Source organism: Lathyrus oleraceus, chromosome 7, assembly GCF_024323335.1.
Source record: "Lathyrus oleraceus cultivar Zhongwan6 chromosome 7, CAAS_Psat_ZW6_1.0, whole genome shotgun sequence".
NCBI classification, from domain to species: Eukaryota; Viridiplantae; Streptophyta; class Magnoliopsida; order Fabales; family Fabaceae; genus Lathyrus; species Lathyrus oleraceus.
This window is the reverse complement of record NC_066585.1, coordinates 177945760-177965448: the sequence shown is the minus strand read 5'-3', so window position 1 is coordinate 177965448 and position 19689 is coordinate 177945760. Positions and strand designations below refer to the sequence as shown.

At 35.1% G+C, this 19689-nt stretch overlaps 1 protein-coding gene across 1 annotated transcript; it reads right to left on the bottom strand.

Annotated features, from left to right (window-relative positions):
* Positions 1 to 871: 871 nt before the first annotated feature.
* LOC127101554 (probable sphingolipid transporter spinster homolog 2) lies at positions 872 to 12414 on the bottom strand. The gene is made up of 16 exons (XM_051039000.1): positions 11996 to 12414; positions 11654 to 11782; positions 11273 to 11374; positions 10722 to 10826; positions 10527 to 10602; positions 9515 to 9589; positions 4191 to 4293; positions 4048 to 4110; positions 3303 to 3348; positions 2950 to 3047; positions 2687 to 2763; positions 2393 to 2506; positions 1998 to 2117; positions 1565 to 1693; positions 1392 to 1470; positions 872 to 1300 (listed from the first exon to the last, which is right to left on the bottom strand). The coding sequence occupies exons 1-16, from the start codon at positions 12133 to 12135 to the stop codon at positions 1155 to 1157; spliced, it is 1602 nt and encodes a 533-aa protein (XP_050894957.1). The 5' UTR covers positions 12136 to 12414; the 3' UTR covers positions 872 to 1154.
* Between the last annotated feature and the right edge of the window lie 7275 nt (positions 12415 to 19689).

Below are 19689 nucleotides of genomic sequence, written 5' to 3'. Positions count from 1 at the left end.
TGAAAATTTTAGAGAGTATTGGAATAGTATCTATAATAGAGAAGATGGTGAAAAATAAATTTAGATGATTTGAACATTTAGAGAGAAGACTTATAGATATGGTAAAGAGAATAAATCAGATGAATATAAGTCAAACAACTAAAGAAAGTGAAAGATATAGAAATACTTAAAGAAAAATTATTAAGAGCATGAATATCTCTTGAGCTTGTAAGGTTTCTAAACTGTTTTCAAAGTTATTTGTCAATTTTTTTGAATAATTCATAAAAAAAGATACAAGTATGTTCTCTAATTGAAGAGCAATTCTACACTTGTCCGCTGGACATTTATATATTTACTTAAGTGGCAATGGATATGAAATTGTCGTATATTGTAAAATTTGTTGGAACCATAAAGTTTTTGAGAGCTCTATGAATATTTGAAAAATATAATTGAGTTGTTTAAATAATTTGAAATATAATATAATATAAAAAAATAAGTCGGATCCATTTAAAGAATCCAAATATGTTTGATGGATGTAAATGCTTTAAAAAAAATCTCAAAATTAATGATTTAAATAAAAATATAATTCTTAATAGAATATTATGACAAAAATTGATTAATGTATCCGATCGATCGCTTGAGATAAAACTTGATTGATGTTGTTATCCTCTTTATTTTTCTTCCGTTTAATCTTCCATTTAATGTAAATTTTGAATTCAGGGAGAAGAAAAATTATACAGATATCTCTTGAATGGAATTTAAGAAAAGTGATAATTGAAAAGTTGATACATCCAATATACATCAACTTTTCAAATACTTTTTTTTTATCTATACTTCATTCCTGAGGGAGAAAATAAAGATCAATCTAAAACATATTTGAAAAGCATGTAAGTGTAAAAAAAACTTAATCATGATTACTCATTGGAGCACAAGCATGAACAATATTTACAGAGGTGTGCCACGAGTAACGTAAACATAGCCAAATATCATGCGCAGATGCGCAGATAGCTTCTTGCATTATTTCATTTTCACTAAGCAGAAGCAAAAAGATACTTACACGAAAAGAAAAAAAATCAATCTTAAATTAAAAAACGTTAAACAAAGAATTAAGATAACTGCTATTTACTATGAACGAAACAAACTACGTTGACAGCCATCAAAAGATATCAAAAAGGTTAACATTCTTGGGACTGAGAAAACGGCAATGTTTCTCTGGTCTTGTCTTCAAGCAACGGCGCGGTGGTTGTACTTGTCTCCTCTACTCTTGATACTTGATGCTCACTATCTTCATCAAATTTATCCACACTATGCAAGAATATTCCTGTGGTAGCAAAATATCATGATGACAATGTGATGCTACATCAAAGAATTTAGTAATGTGAATTTTTTGTATAACCATCCATGATACTTACCTATGAACCATATAGCAGCTGCTGGAAAAAATATTGTTGTTAGAATCAATGCGGTAGTTCTCCAGTTATTAATACTATCCTGTATATGCATAGAACCACAATCAGAATATTGTATGTGCACAATAATGCGTAAAATTTGTAAAATTGTGACTAATAGACCTAAAAAAGCTAACCTGGACAACTCCGACAAGAGGCGAGGAAGGTACATCTCCAAAGATATGAATAGCAACAGTAGACATAGCCATTGATAGTGGCCTCAGACTTGGTTTAACAGAATGGAGACATACATAATTCACAGGACCCTGAAAGAAAATTGTAACAATATAAGAATAATACAATATATCTAAGGAGCAGAATTATGCTTTTCGTGTTTTGACCATGTACACAAAATGGTTCCTAAGGAGCAATCATTTAGATCATAAAAACACGGAAATATAATAATTCATGAAAAATGTTACTCGAGAATTTCGAGATTGTAACAGTTATAAGATGAATGAGACAGTTGCTAAAATACTAATAAATGATAAGCATGTATATAACTTAGACATCATATATTACTATAAACAATCAAACATGAAGTTTTCTTCACATAGAGGAGGGAAGTACCTGAGTAGCAAAAACAAGTAGTTCGCCAATAGCAAAAAAAGCTAGGAAGCCATACATGTTTTTAAATACGAAGGCACCGAAACAAAATGCACCACCAACAAGTGTTGTAAATGAGAGAAGCTGAAAAGAATTCAAGGTGGTTAGAATGGAGCAGTGGGAATCATCTTAAGAGACTTATGAGGGAAATAAACTTATATGTTAGATACAACTCAGGAAGATATTTTTGGAAAATTTACAGTTTAGAAGTGTAAATCCAGTTACTCCTAACTTACATAAATCTTCAATGTGCTTAACGAATAAATAAATAAAAAAGCAAAGAAAAAAACATTATTTGGAAATACATAAACATTTATATAAATGATAATAGATTTGACACTCAAAACTCATATACCAACCTTAAATGCATTTGATAGGGTGTTAGTCATGTAATCAAGAGCAAAGCCTCCGGCTAAAGTGCCCAATATTCCACATACAATTGTAATCCCTCCAAATATCATATCTGCATTAGTCTGACAAAGTAAAGTGTTGTTAGTAAAATAATTTTATACCAAACAATATTATGTTTTACTAGCAAATTATGTTAAGGTATCAGGCATCATAAACTTATTTTAAGCAAGTAACAATATATAAATGAAAGAAGGGTAAAATCTTATGCACATGCTTGGTCCTTAGATTAAATAAAGTCTCACCATGTTATATATACTATAACCAGCTTTGGGCCCCCAATACGAGTAAGCACCTATGACAAAGTTATATGCTATGTAACCTGCAAATAGGCATTCAGCAACAATTAAATGAAGAAGCATGGCAAAACAATACGATTGTAAGAAATAGTGCATAAATAGGTAGAGGAGAATTGTATATGAGGTTTTTAAGGAAGTAAGCTAGTCATACAGAAGCTCCTGAGATGAATTTAACACAGTTAAATATGGAGAAAACAGCTAATGCATACCTAGAACGTTGACGACGTAAACCTTTTCAGACAAAAGTGCTTTCATATCTTTCAGAAATATTGAGACCTGATTTAATACTTTGCATCTGCATTTTGGCCTATATGAGAGTCAACAAAAAATAAGTTTGTATAAATCAGTCACTTAGGAATGGATGCCACACGCTAGGAGTTACAAAAAACCAATAGTGGCAAAAATTTTAGAACAATTGAGGGATAATCATTTTCAGCTAGAGGGAGAAATTTTGTCCTTAAAAAAAGCTGAGAAACATTGACAGGATAAATGTTTCTATAGGCACTATCATGGTGAATATAGAAACCACTTTGTAAATCAAGGTTAAAGGTAGTGTTCTCACTTGGAAGGTTCATGTGATTCGTTGTTTCCGTTTGAAGCCTCCGCATCTGTCCATCAAATAAGAGAACTTTGTTAAGCCCAACAAAGAGATATTGTGAATCAGAAGTAAAAAAGTAGAACAGTTCAAAGCCCTGTTTACATTCGTCAGACAATAATTTCAATTTTCATTTTCTAAAGTATATGTTCATTTTAAATTATTAACGAGACTGAAGATTCACATAGTGAACTATTGTGATAGAGAGAAGATGGAAGAGAAGCTAGGAAGAATGCATTTCTAGAAACAATGAAAACCGTGTTTTACCATTTTCAACATTTCTGTAATTGCTAGATCTATTTTAAAAAATTCTAAAAGAAAATGGTGAGAAAAGTATTGAATCTATATTCTCTTATGTTTATTAGTTAGGGTGAAAATCAAAACATGAAATATGAGAAGTACATTTAGTAAATATGAGAATTACAACAATACTAGAGATAGGTATAGAAAAGAAGAATCATAAATACTCTTAATTAAGCAATACAACACAATAAAAAACTCAGGTAAACAAACTCAAAGGAGCACAAAGAAATAACACAAGTACATTTAGTAAAGATCTCAAGTAAAATTTCTTGGTTTTTGTATGAGTAATGTAAATATTAGTGTAGCATATCCACCATTTAGTAACATAACGTATATATATTTTAAATTATATTTCAAATGGGGGGTATGATTATGTCCTGCCAAAATTATTCTAAGAATATAATAGTACCTTGAACTCCCAAAGTAACTGTCTCCAGTGCCGACACTTTCTTTGAATCAGCGGGGACAAAACCTGTATCCCCACAAGTGGTTTAGAGATGAGAAACAATACCAGGGAACCACAATAAATCAATGTGAGATAAAAATGTGCACCTTTCAACTGCAATGGCTTCATAACAAATCCCAAAATAGCAAATGGAAGCATCAATATTGCCTCCACCCAAAATGCATAACGCCAACCAAAATGACTTCCAACCTGTTTATGAAAAAAAAGATAAAATCAGAGGGAAATTCAAAAACAAGTAAAAAAATGACAAATGAGGAGAAAAATGTTGTTTCAAGCTTTTTGTAAACAAGCTACATACTCCCACTCTACTTTTAATTACCTCCCTTGCTTAAGAGATGTTGTATATGTTAGAAATTCTGGCTTGATGCCTTTTTCATTGCATTTGATACTATATATAATAGTGTCGGTAATTACAATTCATAATGACTAATCATAACTAATTACAGCTCTTAATGACTAATTTTCTATTCTATGAATGTAAATTATTTACAATAAATGTGTTTGATTATTTCCTGATTGACATTCCCCCTCAAATTGATGCGGCTGGTCAAGGAGCATCAACTTGCTAACAAGAAACTGATGTCGTGGGCGTGGAACAGCCTTGGTAAGAATATCTGCAACCTGCAACTGAGTACTGACGTGAGGAAGTGATATTATCCGATCATCGTAGGCGTCACGTATTGAATGACAATCAACTTCGATATGTTCGGTGCGTTCATGAAAAACAAGATTTGCAACAATTTGAATGGCACTTGTATTGTCAGCATAAAGTGAAGTTGACTCTGTTTGGGGAAATCCAAGTTCAGCCAAAAGACCACGAAGCCAAAGTATTTCTGAACAAGCAGCAGACATGGCACGATACTCTGATTCAGTAGAAGATTTAGAAACTCTTGCTTGCTTCTTACTTTTCCAAGAGATCAATGAAGAACCAAGAAACATGCACCAACTAGTAACAGATCGACGAGTATCAGGACACCCTGCCCAATCAGCATCACTATAAGCACTCAACTGAAGAGAAATTCCAACGGAAAAGAATAATCTGCGGTGAGAGGTTCTCTTTAAGTAGCGAATTATACGATGAACCGCAGCCAAATGAAGATGGCGAGGAGAATGCATGAATTGACTTACTTGTTGAACAACAAAAGATATGTCGGGGCGAGTAATAGTCAAGTAGTTGAGGCTACCCACAAGTTGTCGATACAATAAGGGATCAGGCAAAAGATCACCGTCATCACAATGATATTTAACATTAACCTCAAGAGGATAATCTACCGGATTAGCCGATTCGAGACTGGCCATAGAAATCAAATCTTTAGCATACTTGTGTTGATGGAGAAAGATGCCCTTGGATGTAGAATGAACCTCAAGACCAAGAAAATAATGTAGATTACCCAGATCTTTCATGTGAAATGATGCTTGTAACTGTTGCTTAAGTTGCTGAATGAAAGCATGATCCGAACCAGTAATAACCATATCATCAACATATAAAAGAAGCAGAACAATACTCGCATATGTGCTATGAATAAATAAAGATGAATCATACTGACTCTGAGTAAAGGAGAATCCAAGTAGAGTGGAGCGGAATTTCTCGTACCATGCTCTAGGTGCCTGTTTCAAACCATATAAGGAGCGTTTGAGCTTACACACGCCTTTAGATGAAGAGAATAAGCCTTGAGGTGGAGTCATATAAATATCTTCTGTCAGGTCACCATGAAGAAAAACATTCTTCACATCCATTTGATGAAGAGTCCACCCATTAGAAGCAGCTATACAAATGATCGTGCGGACAGTTGTCATTTTGGCAACCGGTGCAAATGTCTCATCATAATCAATTCCATATTCCTGCTTGTTTCCTAACGCAACCAAACGAGCCTTGTAACGATTGAGGGATCCATCAGAATTCAATTTCACAGAATACACCCATTTGCAACCTAGGTTTTACATCAAGAGGGCAAGAGACAATATCCCATGTGAAATTCTCTTGAAGAGCTTGAAGCTCTTCATTCATTGCTTTTATCCATCGCACATCCTTAACAGCCTGTGAGTAACAAGTAGGAATAGATATGCTAGAGAGTGTGGCAGCCAGAGAAATATGTGAGGAATCATACCTGTCTGGTGAATATCTATCTGGTGCACGAGATATTCGACCAGAACGCCGTGGTTCAACCGGTATAGGATCAAGTGGCGGTTCAGCGTCGGGAAGGGGTGTGGGAACCTGTTGCCTGTTTTGTCTAACATATACATGACCTGGTTTATAACGTTCAATAGATTGAGGCATAATAGAAAACTTAGGAAGAGTAACAATATCATTAATGGCAGGAGAAACACAGGGAAACATAAACTGATTATCAAAAAATGTCACATTTCTAGAAATGCGAAAACGATGGTTAGTGACATCATAACACACAAATCCCTTATGAGAGTGGCTATATCCCATAAATGCACATTGAACAGATTGTGCTCCAAGCTTATGCCTTTCAAAGGGAGGCAAGTGAACAAAACACACACACACCCAAAAGTATGTAAAGCACTATAATCAGGATGAATTTTAAAAAGACGAAAGAAAGGAGAATCAAGTTCAATAACCGTAGAAGGAAGACGATTGATCAAGAAGACAAATGTGGAAAGAGCCTCTATCCAAAATCGGGATGGTACAGAAGCTTGGAGAAGCAATGTGCGTGTTACATCAAGCAAATGGCGATTCTTACGTTCTGCCATACCATTTTGTTGAGGGGTATTGGGACAAGATCGTTGCGACAAGATGCCTTTTTGTTGAAGGTATTCCTGAAACTTATGAGACATGTACTCACCACCAGAGTCAGAGCGAAAAATTTTAACACTTGCTTGAAATTGAGTTTCAACATATGTCAAAAATTTCTTAAACATAGAAAACACTTCAGATTTAGACCGAAGGAAATATATCCAAACAAAACGACTATAATCATCAATAAATGTGACAAAATATTTATAGTGAGAATGAGAAACTACAGGAGGCATACCCCATACATCACTATGAATCATTTCAAAACAAGCGGAAGCACGATAAGCACCAGACGGAAAAGGAAGTGTTTTACTCTTAGCCATTTTGCAAACAGAACATGAAATAGAGGCATTAGAAACATTTTTATTTCCCAACAAACCATTTTTAAATAAATGGGACAAAACAACAGAGTTTGGATGACCTAATTTTCTATGCCAATCCTCATAAGAGTTCAAAACATTATTACAAGCAAGAGATATATGATTAGAATTAAACTGGAGTGGAAACAATCTTCCCACTTTAGGCCCCTTCGCGATCACCTTCCCCGACACTTTCTCCTGCACAAGACAACCATCACTAGAAAAGTTAACATCATAATTTTTATCTACCAATTGACCAACAGATAATAATTTAGACGCAAGTCTAGGTGATACAAGCACGTCCCGAAAATCAGAGTTTATGTCGCCAATATCAGTAATAGATAAAGTATTACCATCAGCTATTTGAATTTTCTGATTACCATGATAAGAATGTAAATTGTGCAAATGCTCTGAAGAATCTGTCATGTGATTGGATGCACCCGAATCAAGAAACCATGGGCTAGAAACATTAGAAGACTTACCCTGAATTCCCAATGCCGAAAGAGCGGAAAGTACCATTTGTTGAATCAATTCAAGTTGTATAGCACTATTGTTTGATGCCCCATTAGTGGAAGGACCAACCGCATGATTTGTAGTTGCATGGAATGCCTATATTGAATGTTGTGTTGGTCGTGGAGGACGTGTGGGACACTCAGAGATAATATGACCATGTTGCTTGCAGTAATTACAAAACTTCTTATTGCAGCTACGAGCAATATGACCAAATTGTTTGCAAGAGAAACACTGAACCTGTCTCATATCACGACTTTTACCTTTACTTTGAGCAGCATATGCAACCGTCACGGGCTCGGAAATGGTAGCTTCATGAGACATGGCTCCTTGAGTAATAAGACGTTGTTCCTCCCTTAGAAGTTCTCCAACACATGTATCTAAAGAAGGAACAGGATTCCTATTCAGCAAGGCACCTCTGACAACCTCAAATTCTGGACGTAATTTCATGAGAAATTGATCTCGCCCACTGGTGTTGTAAACCTCTTGAACAGCCACGAGAGAGGTCTTGGGAACATTAGCATGTATAATAGAAAGTGTTTTGTCCAGAGATTTAAGAAACCAAAATAGTATTCTTGAATAGACAAAGCACCTTGTTTATAGTTGGTTATTTCTAACTCCAACTGAAAACGTTTTGCCGAATTGTCCTGGTTGTAAATGCGCTTCAAATAATTCCACATTTCTTGAGCAGTTGAAAAAGAGCGTAAATTATTGATCATCTGAGGAACAATACTCTTGAGAATCCAAGTGATGATTTGAGCATCTTTAGTTTCCCACGCATCTAAAGCAGTTTTCTCCGTCGGTGCCTTAGAAACATCATCTAGATGACTCCATAATCCCTTTCCTTTAACATACATCTTGAATTGAAATTCCCATGCAGAATAATTTTTGCCGATAAAACGGACACAAAAATTCTTTTCATTTTCCATGGCCATTAACTCACACGTGCAGCAAATCTATTCTTTTTTTTAAAGCAACAATTTAATAAATATTAAAACTTTGAAGGAAGTGAAACCACAAACCACATACAGTAGTGGAACCCAGGAAACCACGAACCACCAAACCGAGAACAATCACCGAGGAGCAGTACGTGAAACCACAAACCACAAACAGTAGTGAAACCAATGAAACCACTAACCGCCGAACCGAGAACAATCACCAAGAACAATGATCACATAACTGAATCGCTGAGAATACGAAACCGAATCGCAAATCACAATATGCTAGCAGCACCAAATGATTAGCGATCACCGAAACAACTTGCGATAAACACGGAATCAAGATCACGAAGCAACAACAATGAAGAAATCACGAAACGGCAATTGAAAATTTTCAATTGAGAAACGCGATTTCGAGAATTTCAAACAAGAAACAAGATTTCAAGAGCGACCCAGTGGGGTGTCGCTATTTCAGCCAAGAGAACAAGGATTCACAGGTTAGATCGAACCTTCTGATACCATGTTAGAAATTCTGGCTTGATGCCTTTCTCATTGCATTTGATACTATATATAATAGTGTCGGTAATTACAACTCATAATGACTAATCATAACTAATTACAGTTCTTAATGACTAATTTTCTATTCTATGAATGTAAATTATTTACAATAAATGTGTTTGATTATTTCCTGATTAACAGTATATGAAACGAAGTCAACTTTTTAAGTTTTCAAAAAATTTGGAAGCCAATATTATGCTGTCATCCTTTTTTTTATAATCTTTTCTTGTATGTATTATTACTGGAACAAAATAATAATGGTATTAAACTAAACAAAAACTTACCAAACCACCATAGACATAGCCAAGTGCATATCCCCCTGGTATACACATGTAAAATATAGAAAGCCACGCTGTTTTCTGATACAAACACCAATATAAAAAAGGTCAGCGCCATAAAAAAAATAGACAGCAATCACAATACCATATACTATTCCAACTGTCAAGAACGGTAAAGAAAACATCAGTTAGTTTTACTATATTATATTTACAAACCACTAAAATGTTTAACGGAAGACATGGGTGGCGACCAATCTGCAGACCACAAGGGCATGCGGTGGTGCAGATCCAACAACAAAAAGGAAGGTTGAGATGGGAATCGAACACCATGACACTTTATCAGTTCAGCGTGAAAATGTAAGAACTGATGTAAGGGAATGGGTGACCCACAGTGACAATATTTCGATTTGACGGTGGAATGGAACTTGAGAGTCGCAGACGAAGGAGGAAAAAAGACAAACAAGGGTCTGAAGCACAACACTTGGGTTTACTTGGAGACTTACATGAACGGGCCTTCTGGAAAAGGAGCGTGTGCTTCATACAAAAGAGACTGCAACCTTGAAGACAGTGTTGTTTTGAGGAGAGCTATGTTGTTAGTATAAAAGATAACGAAGAGTTTATTAGGATATGGGATAAGAGGGGAGTTTTGTTAGAATATGGAATAAGAGGGGTTGGCTACAATAGAGGATAAAGAGGAGTTAATTAGGGAAGTTAGTTAGTAAATTTATAGGAGGTTTTAGGAGTCAGAAAGAATATCATAGAATATTGTATCTTTTGTGAATAGAGTAGCGACTCTATTGTGAAAGGGAAATCTTTGGAGAGATTTTGTCGTATCCTTTCTTATTTCATAATAAAAGTTTTCTTTCCTTTGAATTAAATTCTTATTTCTTAATAAAAGTGTTCTTTTCTTTGAATTAAATTCTTGGGTTCCTAACAGTCCTGCATATGAGCACAATAGACGATAGAAACATTCTTCAAGTCAGAAATCATGAGACAATTCTGAGGGAAAGAAACAAACCTGTGCTACTGGGGCATTATCATCAATGAAAGGTGCTGCAAGACTTATAAATGAAGCCTCGCCAACACCTACGAGCCTAGAGAGAATAAGAAAAGAATAAGGGAAAAAGTTGGAATAAAAACATTTTGTACTATTATGTAAGTAGTCGGTAAAAAAGAACGTAAGGCTTGAAAAATAACATGAGAAAACACTTACATGCGGCAGAATGTAATGGACCAGAAATCAAACGAAAGGCCACAACATAGAGTTGCAATAGTCCAAACTGACAATCCAACTCCAATAAGCCTAAAAGGGTTAACACTGCAAAATATAGGAATAACGTAACTATTAACATTTTTATTATAGATTAGATTACATGCCATGTACTTGACACAGAAGGTCCAGAATTCTTATTATTAGGTTATTACATAGATACTTATATTTGATTAAAAAATCATACTAAAGAATACTTCCTCAGCCCCTCTTAATCCTCTTATAAATGATGTTATTGCTTTGTTTGTGAATTAAGAAGGAACATTTGGATTTTAAATATCTATGAGATGATTGATCAGTTTGATGGAGAAATGTATATTTAAAATGATGCTTCTACACTATTTGACCCTCCCACCTCACAATGTTCCCTATTGCCAAAATAAAACCTATCCAGTACAGTAACATACTACTTAATCCTGAAACAATGTGTCTTACTTATTTAAGATATCATAGTGGTAATACCTAACAGCAGCATCAACTTAAACAGTCATTACCTCTTTGACAGAGATGCAAATATTGGAGAAGCCAGAAGAAGTCCAACCATAAAAGCAGACGATAGAACACCATCCTCAAAATTGTTCAAGTTAAAATCACCCCTAAACAGAAGTACAAAAGTATATTGTCAAGAATACTACTTCAAAATTCTGAAAATTTAGTTCTTCGTATAACAGTATATATATACTATCATGGTATGAAACACAAGGAAAAGCTCATACATGTAACAACAATAGTTATCTTGCAGAATATAAATCAAGAACCAAAACAATTTAAAATATTAACCCAAAACTACTAGCTTTCAATAATTCTGCAGTAGATCATAGTACAGTATATAGTACTAATTAATTATAATTAATTAAAATAAAACCAAAACTTACTGTATTCCTGAACCAGACTTGCAGGTACCACCTGTGCAAGTTCCACGATGTCCATTAACACCATTGCTAGCTATTGCTCCTCGGTCCAAATAATTCAGCATGTTAATCACACAAAATATAGCCAGTAACCTACACAACAAATTCATAAAACCATCAAAAACTTTAAATTCCACTTAACCTACACCTACATTAGTCAAATATACCAATCATCAACAACAATTATTTTTTGGGGGGAAAACATAAAACATGCCCTAAATTAATCCCTCTCATAAAAAGAAACCCAAAAATGATCAAAATTATCTTTCAACACGGATCTAGAAAAAAAAAAGGGAAATCAATTACCGCTTGGGCGTAAACCAAGAAGTTGCAGGAATCATGGTGGACTTGGTAGCCATGTGTTGGTCGACGGAAGCTACGGGAATAGTGGAAGAAGAAATAGAAGAAGTTGCAGGGTTCGGTTCAGGTTCAGGTTTTTGTGCCATTCGAAAATAATATAATAAAATAAAATTATATTATATAGTTTTGATGATGACAGGTTTATTAAAAAAAAAATAGAAAATCGAGGTGGAATGGTAGTTGAAGAATTGAAGTAGTAATAGCCAGGTAGAAAGAAGAAGCTGTGTTCTTCTTTCACCCAGCCTTAAGCTCTTTTTCTTCTTCTTCTCGTTCCGGAAGTGATTATTATTGTGATTCTTTAGAAAAAAACAGAATTGCCAAAATAGAATAGTGGTTAAATAGGAATATGAATCATCAAGTTGGCGGAATTTGTTTAATAACTAATTTCTGTTTTTTCTTTATTATCTTACTCACTCTATTTTCTTGCTTTATATTCAGATTTATTTTAACGGTGAAGTGAGTTTGAATTTTATTTATATATGCGTGTTTATCATTAAGCTCGTGATTTTTGAATAACTTATTTTTTTTCATTTACCAGCATATTAACGGGAATACCAAGTTATTAGTTTTATTCCAATCTTATCTTTCATCTATATTCTTTGATTTGTATCTTATTGTTTTTATCTAATTAAATAATTAAAAAAATACGGGATACCTAATCTAAATATCTAATAATTAATGTGGACACAACTTTTCGATTTCAACTCAAAATTCGTCTATCTTTTTATATTGGTGTGATCAATATTCAATAACTATATCCGTGACGTTTTGTTTGGAAGGAAGTGGAAATTCCCAACTTAGGTGACAAATTCTTTAGGATTAAATTCATCATCTATTTTGATGTTTTACATTTTTTATCCTAATTTAAAATTTGAATTTTTTCTCTTAACTTTATTTTATTTTTATTTTGTTGATTAAAACCATTTTTTAATAACGTGATGATAGTGATGATTAGAATAATATATTAATTAATAGTTTTAAAAGAATAAATTAATCATTAATAATTTTAATTAGTTTTTTAAAATATTTATTTAGAAAATAATACAGATTTTAAAAGAAACTTCATGAAGCCCAATTTCTTATGTGAACGGTCCAATATACGAAAATTTTACCATGTACCCCTACAATTGTACCCACATCCCTACATTTAAATTTTTTTTATCAAAATACCCTCATATAAATAGGGTATATTTTCCATTTCAAATTTTTTATACCATTTTCGTTGAAGACTTCCGGAGAAGACAAATATTTGGCTTTTTTGCATTGTAAACTGGAACACTCAGAGTAAGTCTTCCAGTTCATTAATTGTATACCGGAACACTTCTCTAAAGAGTTCCAGTTTGTTACCTTTAAGGGGCACTGAACCGGAAGTCTTTTAGAAAGTCTTCCGGTTTGTATAGTTGTATACCGAAAGTCTTTCTTAAAGACTTTCGGTTTGGATGATATATACCGGAACTCTTTAAGAAAGTGTTCCGGAAGGCTTTTTTGTTTTTTACTAACCGGAACTCTTCTTTGAAGTGTTCCGGTACGTAATTTTTCTTTTCTTTTTTTTTAATTTTAATTATTTTTTTAAACATTTTTTTTGCAGTGGTTCGAAGACGAGGTGCAGATGGCCGGATTCCAGTCCGCACGTTAGACCGGGGTGCATCTTCATCTGCAGCTGCAGCTGAGCCGGCTGGATATCCAGGAGGTCGTACGATACGTCTCTTTTGGTGAAGTACGAGCATCATGTTGCTCGACATGTATGGTTCGGTGAGGTAAGTAAACGGGCTATATTTGAAAATGAATAATAGTTGAATATTTTATAATTTATTTTCTAATATGTGTTTTAATTGTTTTTAGGAAAGAGGTCCAAAGAAAGAGTTGAAGGTTGCCGGACATGGACTGAAGTTGACTTCTAGGGTTCCATTGGCTCTTCCACCACAGATGGAGAGTTGGGTATCTAGATCCAGTTTATCTTCACTGCAGAGAACCAGTCTGAACAAGATAGACACAAATCTTGTCTCTGCATTTGTGGAAAGATGGCATCTAGAGACATCTTCATTTCACATGCCGTTTGGTGAAATGAGCATTACTTTAGATGATGTCGCATCTCTACTTCACTTGCTCATCAGGGGTATCTTCTGGAGTCCTCAGGATGTGACTGAAGAGCTAGTTGTTGAACTTGCTGTTGACTACCTAGGAGTGTCACAGGGTCAGGCACAGTCACATGTTCGTAGCTGCAGGGGATCGTATTACAAGTTAGAGTGGTTATATGATTTATTCGTACATCATAGAGCTGCTTCCAGCTGGGCATATGCGACTGGAGCATATCTATTGATGTTGGTGGGTTCCACCATATTTGCTTATAAGACCTTTACACTTGTAGAGGCACGATACCTCCTCCTGTTTAGGGACTTGGATGGATGTTCAGGATATAGTTGGGGAGCAGCTGCACTAGTTACCCTCTACCGATATCTTGGAGATGCGTCCATGTACAGTTGCAAACAGCTCGGTGGATATCCTACTCTCCTACAGGTATATAATTTAATTTTGTTAATTAAGTGTTGGATTCATTTTATAAAATATGTTAACTTAATTTGTTTTATTTATTATGTTTGTATTTTGTAACAGTGTTGGATTCACGAGTACTTTCCAACTGCTGGAAAAAGAGGGGAGAATTGGAAACCTGCTGATAACTGTGGTCTTCCCCGAGCGATGAGATGGTCGTATAGGCAGGGAGTCCTGAAGGTCGATGATTTACGACCTATTTTGGACGAGCTGACACCTGCCGACGTCATATGGCGACCATTTGAGGATCATAGAGCATGGTGTGTATTTGATGAGATATGTCTTTACATGGGCTGTTTGAAGTGGGGTGAAACAGTTGTCCCATACTTGCCTGATAGATGTTTACGTCAGTTCGGGTATAGGCAGTATGTTCCATCCCCACCTTTGGATTGTATGATGGCGACGGATATTGATGTTGATTGGATCAGTTACCATCAGAGTGTTATCGCTGTGATCGGTTCATCTACCGTGGCCACCACTCCATCTGATGCAGTAGACGGTTATCTGGAGTGGTATTATTGTGTTTCCCATCCACGGTTGGTCCCTCCCCATCGTGACGCTCCTAGAGAGGTACCAGTTCCTGTATATGACGTCGGGCCATCTGATCCTGATTGGGCTCGTGTATCTACATTGATTCATCGCTATCTAAGACAGGTTAATGCCGAAGAGGAAGATCCACAGTTTTCTGATTTATTTGAAGCTTTGCATATTTCTCGTTCACATTGATTTTATGTATTAAGCTTTGAATATAATAGACATATAAATATAAAATTCATGTTTTGATTACATATTTATGTTTTGAGTACATAATCATGCTAATATAGGTGTAAGTAATTGCCAATGTTGCATACGTCCTGCAAATCCTAACATCCAAGTAGTTGCTATATGAGAACGAAATTTCTTCCAATCTAATGTGACCGGTGGCAATGGAAACCCCTCTTTCATGTTAACCTGATAAAGTAAAATAATTAAAAGATTAAGTCATATAACATAAAATATTAACTGAAATAATGTTTGTATTTAGGCATATAAATACATACCTGAACCCAATGATTGCGGTTAACAAAACCAATGCAATAAATAGAGACATTTGGTGAATGTGAACTTGTCATCGGAAAGAAAGTCATGCACGGATTGCCTAAACAGACAAGTACAACATTATAGCGATTCGCTATCAAGTAACCCATATCTGGTAGACTCATCCATTTTTCAGGTGGCTGTGAACCAAAGGATTCTATCATCAAAGATTCTCTCACTACTTGTAGCACCTCAAATTTGCACCCTACCATTGTGTACATTCATTTCATATTAGGTCATAGCATTAACAATGTCCACTGCATAACATTGCATTGTCCATTTGCCCCAGTGCAAGTTCAGTTGATGAATCAGGTCAAACTGATCAGGAGAATCAGTCAATCAAGCAAGCAAGTGCCATTTTCATTGAGACAAAGCCTTAGGGTTGATTTTTCAAGCTCATATGGTCCAAAGATCATTTTGAAGTGGTTTGGCCAAAGATTGGATGCTCAGGAGTCATCAGTCATTGTTCAGTCAACCAGAAATCCTAGAAAGTCAACTGTGGTCAACTGTGGTCAACTGTGCCCGATTTTATGGATTGGAAGGTGGGAAATGGTTTGAAAGGCCTCATTCATGTCCCTATAAGTCTCATTTGACATGCCAAAGACCAAGGTTGAGGATTTGGAGGCCAGACAGAAAGTTTCCAAAAATAGCAGGCGACCTGTAATCTCAGCTGCCCAAAATGGAAACTTTTTCTCCTCAAAATAACTTCATCATACAAGCTTCAAATGGAATTTTGTCCAACATGAAAGTTGAAGATCTTGTTCTCACCTTTCCAAAAAGTCCAAGAACTCAAAAATCCAATGTGTGGTTTGCAAAATATGGCTCAGTGAATTTCAGAAAAGACCCATAATCAGGAGGCCATAACCACCACATGCTTTGTCCAAATTGCAAGTTCTTTATATGCACAAACTCCATTTGACATGTACTTCAAGGGTGCATCATTGGATTTTTCCAAAAGTGGCCAATGCAAAAAGTCACTTTTCAACTGGACTGTTAAATTGAACCAGGGGCAAAATCGTCCAACTTGCAAAATATTTGGAATTTTGAGATGGGACTTTTTGCAACACCTCAGGAATGGCATTTGGAATGTGTTTGAATCATCATTTCATGGCTAGGCTTCATAATTTGAGTTTTGGCTTGAAGAATGAAAGTGCATAAATTGGACATTTTCCATCACATGGTGAAATTCAAGAATACTTATCCAATTGAAATGAAACTTGTTTCTACACATTGCATATGGTATTTTGGACTTGTTGGAACCAAAGTTGAGCTGCTATTTGGACTGATTTGAAGGAAGGGCATTTTTGGCCATTTTGAAGGAAAATGCAATTTGCTTAACATTCCAATTTGGTTAATTACCTTGATTAATCATGGATTAGTGCAACATATATATTCCTAATCACTTCCAAATCATAACAGAATTCATTTTCACCAAAAATTTGGATCAAATCATCACAATCCTCTCAAGAATTTTCAAGAACTCACAAACACAAAAATCTTCCAAACTCCTTCGAAACTTGATCAATTTGCATTCTTCTTCTTGCATTGATCTCCTATTGGCAAGTACTCCATCTGTTTGTACACGAGAGCATCAAGATCATCGCCATTTGCAACTGTCCAAGAGAGATTCTACAATGGTGATTGTTGAATTTGAGCAATAGGAGCGAAATTGAAGGGACCTGAGCATCACATCACCTTGCCACGAGCTTGTACTGTTGCTGTTTCTGAAAATCGCGCGCCAATTCCACCGATCCTACCGCTGCCATAGCAGGTTTATCCAAAATTCGAATCGCATGCTTCGTTGAATGATTGTGTGCGTGTGGTAGAATAGGTTACGTAGATCATCATGCTACTTTTAGAATTGAAAATGATCAACTGTAGCGCAAGAAATCGCGACTCGAAGTTTGAATCTAAAACCCTAGATCGATCGATTTGCATGATTTAGTGATTGTTAGGTTAATTGGAGTTGATATTTGTAATCTACATGTTGTAACGGTTCCAACGACTATAGGTTTGTTCATTTTGGTTAGGATTTAGAGAATGCGTGTTCTTGAGCCTTGTTCATATTTTCTGGAAATTTATTGTTGAAGATGATGATAATATGCGCGTTTGATCCGTAAACTGGTTTGAAAATTCGAATTGGGAGTTTCCCTCCCCCGCGCCCAATAATTACACTTTTGCCATTCTGAATTTAAATTAATTCATTTTAATTCTTAAAAAATACTTTAGCACCTTAGAAAATTCATAAAAAAAATATAAAAAAATCAGAAAATTGTGAAAATTATTTTGTTGACTTTGTCATTGAGTGTAGATGATTTTTGATCTATCGGTCAAAGTTGTGCATGGAATATTTTTCGTTTGACCTAGGGTTTCTTCCACATGTGTATATTTTGATACCTTAGACTAATTTGATCATGAAATTCTCATATTGTAAAATAAATGTCTGGAAATTTTTGTGATGGTTGTTGACTGGATGATGCTTATTTCCATATAAATTTCTTGAGTTTTTGATACCTGGCTATGGAGTTATGAATTTTTGAACTTAGGTGTGACAATTTGTGTCACACCTCTTGATGCCAATTTGTTGGATTTTTTAGCATGACCTATCCTTGTTAGAATTGATTGAAATTTGGCATGGATGCTCATTAACATGTTAGGATCCTTTGTGAATTTTTGTGGAATTGTTCATTGTGTTTTCTAATTGATCATGATTTTTCATTTCTGATGATTGAATTTGCAAGCTTGTGTGACATAGGTTGGTAGATTCATTGTGAAATGCTCATATGGTACTGTATAATCATGAAATTTGATATGCTTGTAATAGACACATGTTAGGACCTCCCTGTTTTGGTCTCATCCATTTCTTTTTTGTTTTCATTGAGTTATGAATTTTTGAAGTGGGAGTATGTATTGATGTTGTGATTTGGAGCATGAAATTGTGACTGTTTTTGTTGATTTTCATTGATGTGGTTCCATTTTCCCAATTAGGCTAAAATTTGACATGCTAGACCATGATTAGGTCCTGTTTAGATGTAAATTGTTTGAGAATTTTTGGGATTGTGTTGATGTGGATTTGAATGCAATAGTTCTGTTTGTAGGCTTAATGCTTCCTTTGAACTAGTTTGCCTTATTTTATGCATAGAATGAGCATGATGAATGATATGACCATGAAATTTGGTAGAATAGTTCCTGACATGTGTAGCTTTCATTTGGCTTTGGTCCCACTAATTTCCCATGTAATGTCACTGTTTACCATTGAATTGAAGTTAGCATACATTTGTAGACTTCATTTGATGTTGTTTTTGCATGCCTTGACATGTCTAATTAATTCCTATAGCTCCTTTTATCCAAATTGCTTGAAAATTGACATGTAGCTTGTTGAATGTCCTCTGTTTAGGATATAATTTTTGTAGAATTTTTGGATCCATTTTGGCATTTATTTGGATGTGATCTTGCTGGTTGCTCTTATAGATCCATGTTTGCTTCTTTTGTCTTACATGTTGCATGAAATAAAATGCGTACATAGTTTGGATATGGGACCAATTGGGATCCCTTTGTTATTGAAATAGCTTGACTTTGATCATGAATTGGTTGCTGTTTTAAGATTTTTCCATCTTTTTGACCCTAGGCTAGTCCTAGTGGTCATGTTACTTACATTTGAATGTGATTGTGGCTTTTCAAGTTAAGAGGTTAAGGCTTAAGGATATTGTTTCACATTTGGGATGTTTTGCTTGATACTTGTAAACTAATGTGGCTGTTTTGTAGGATGTTGGTCCACATGGACTTGTGCTATGCACATCATTGGGATTGTTAATTGATCATTATATTGTTGTCTGTTTGTGAAAGCAGATGCTGATTCTGTTTGACTTTTGTACAGGTACACTTAGTTGCTCAGTTCTCTTAAGAACTTGCATTGCTTTGCTTATAAGCAATTGGCATTGAGGTATGGAACTTTCTTCTTCATGTAGTCTGGAGACCCGGCTGTTATTTGGCCGGGCAAATTGTCTGAAGTC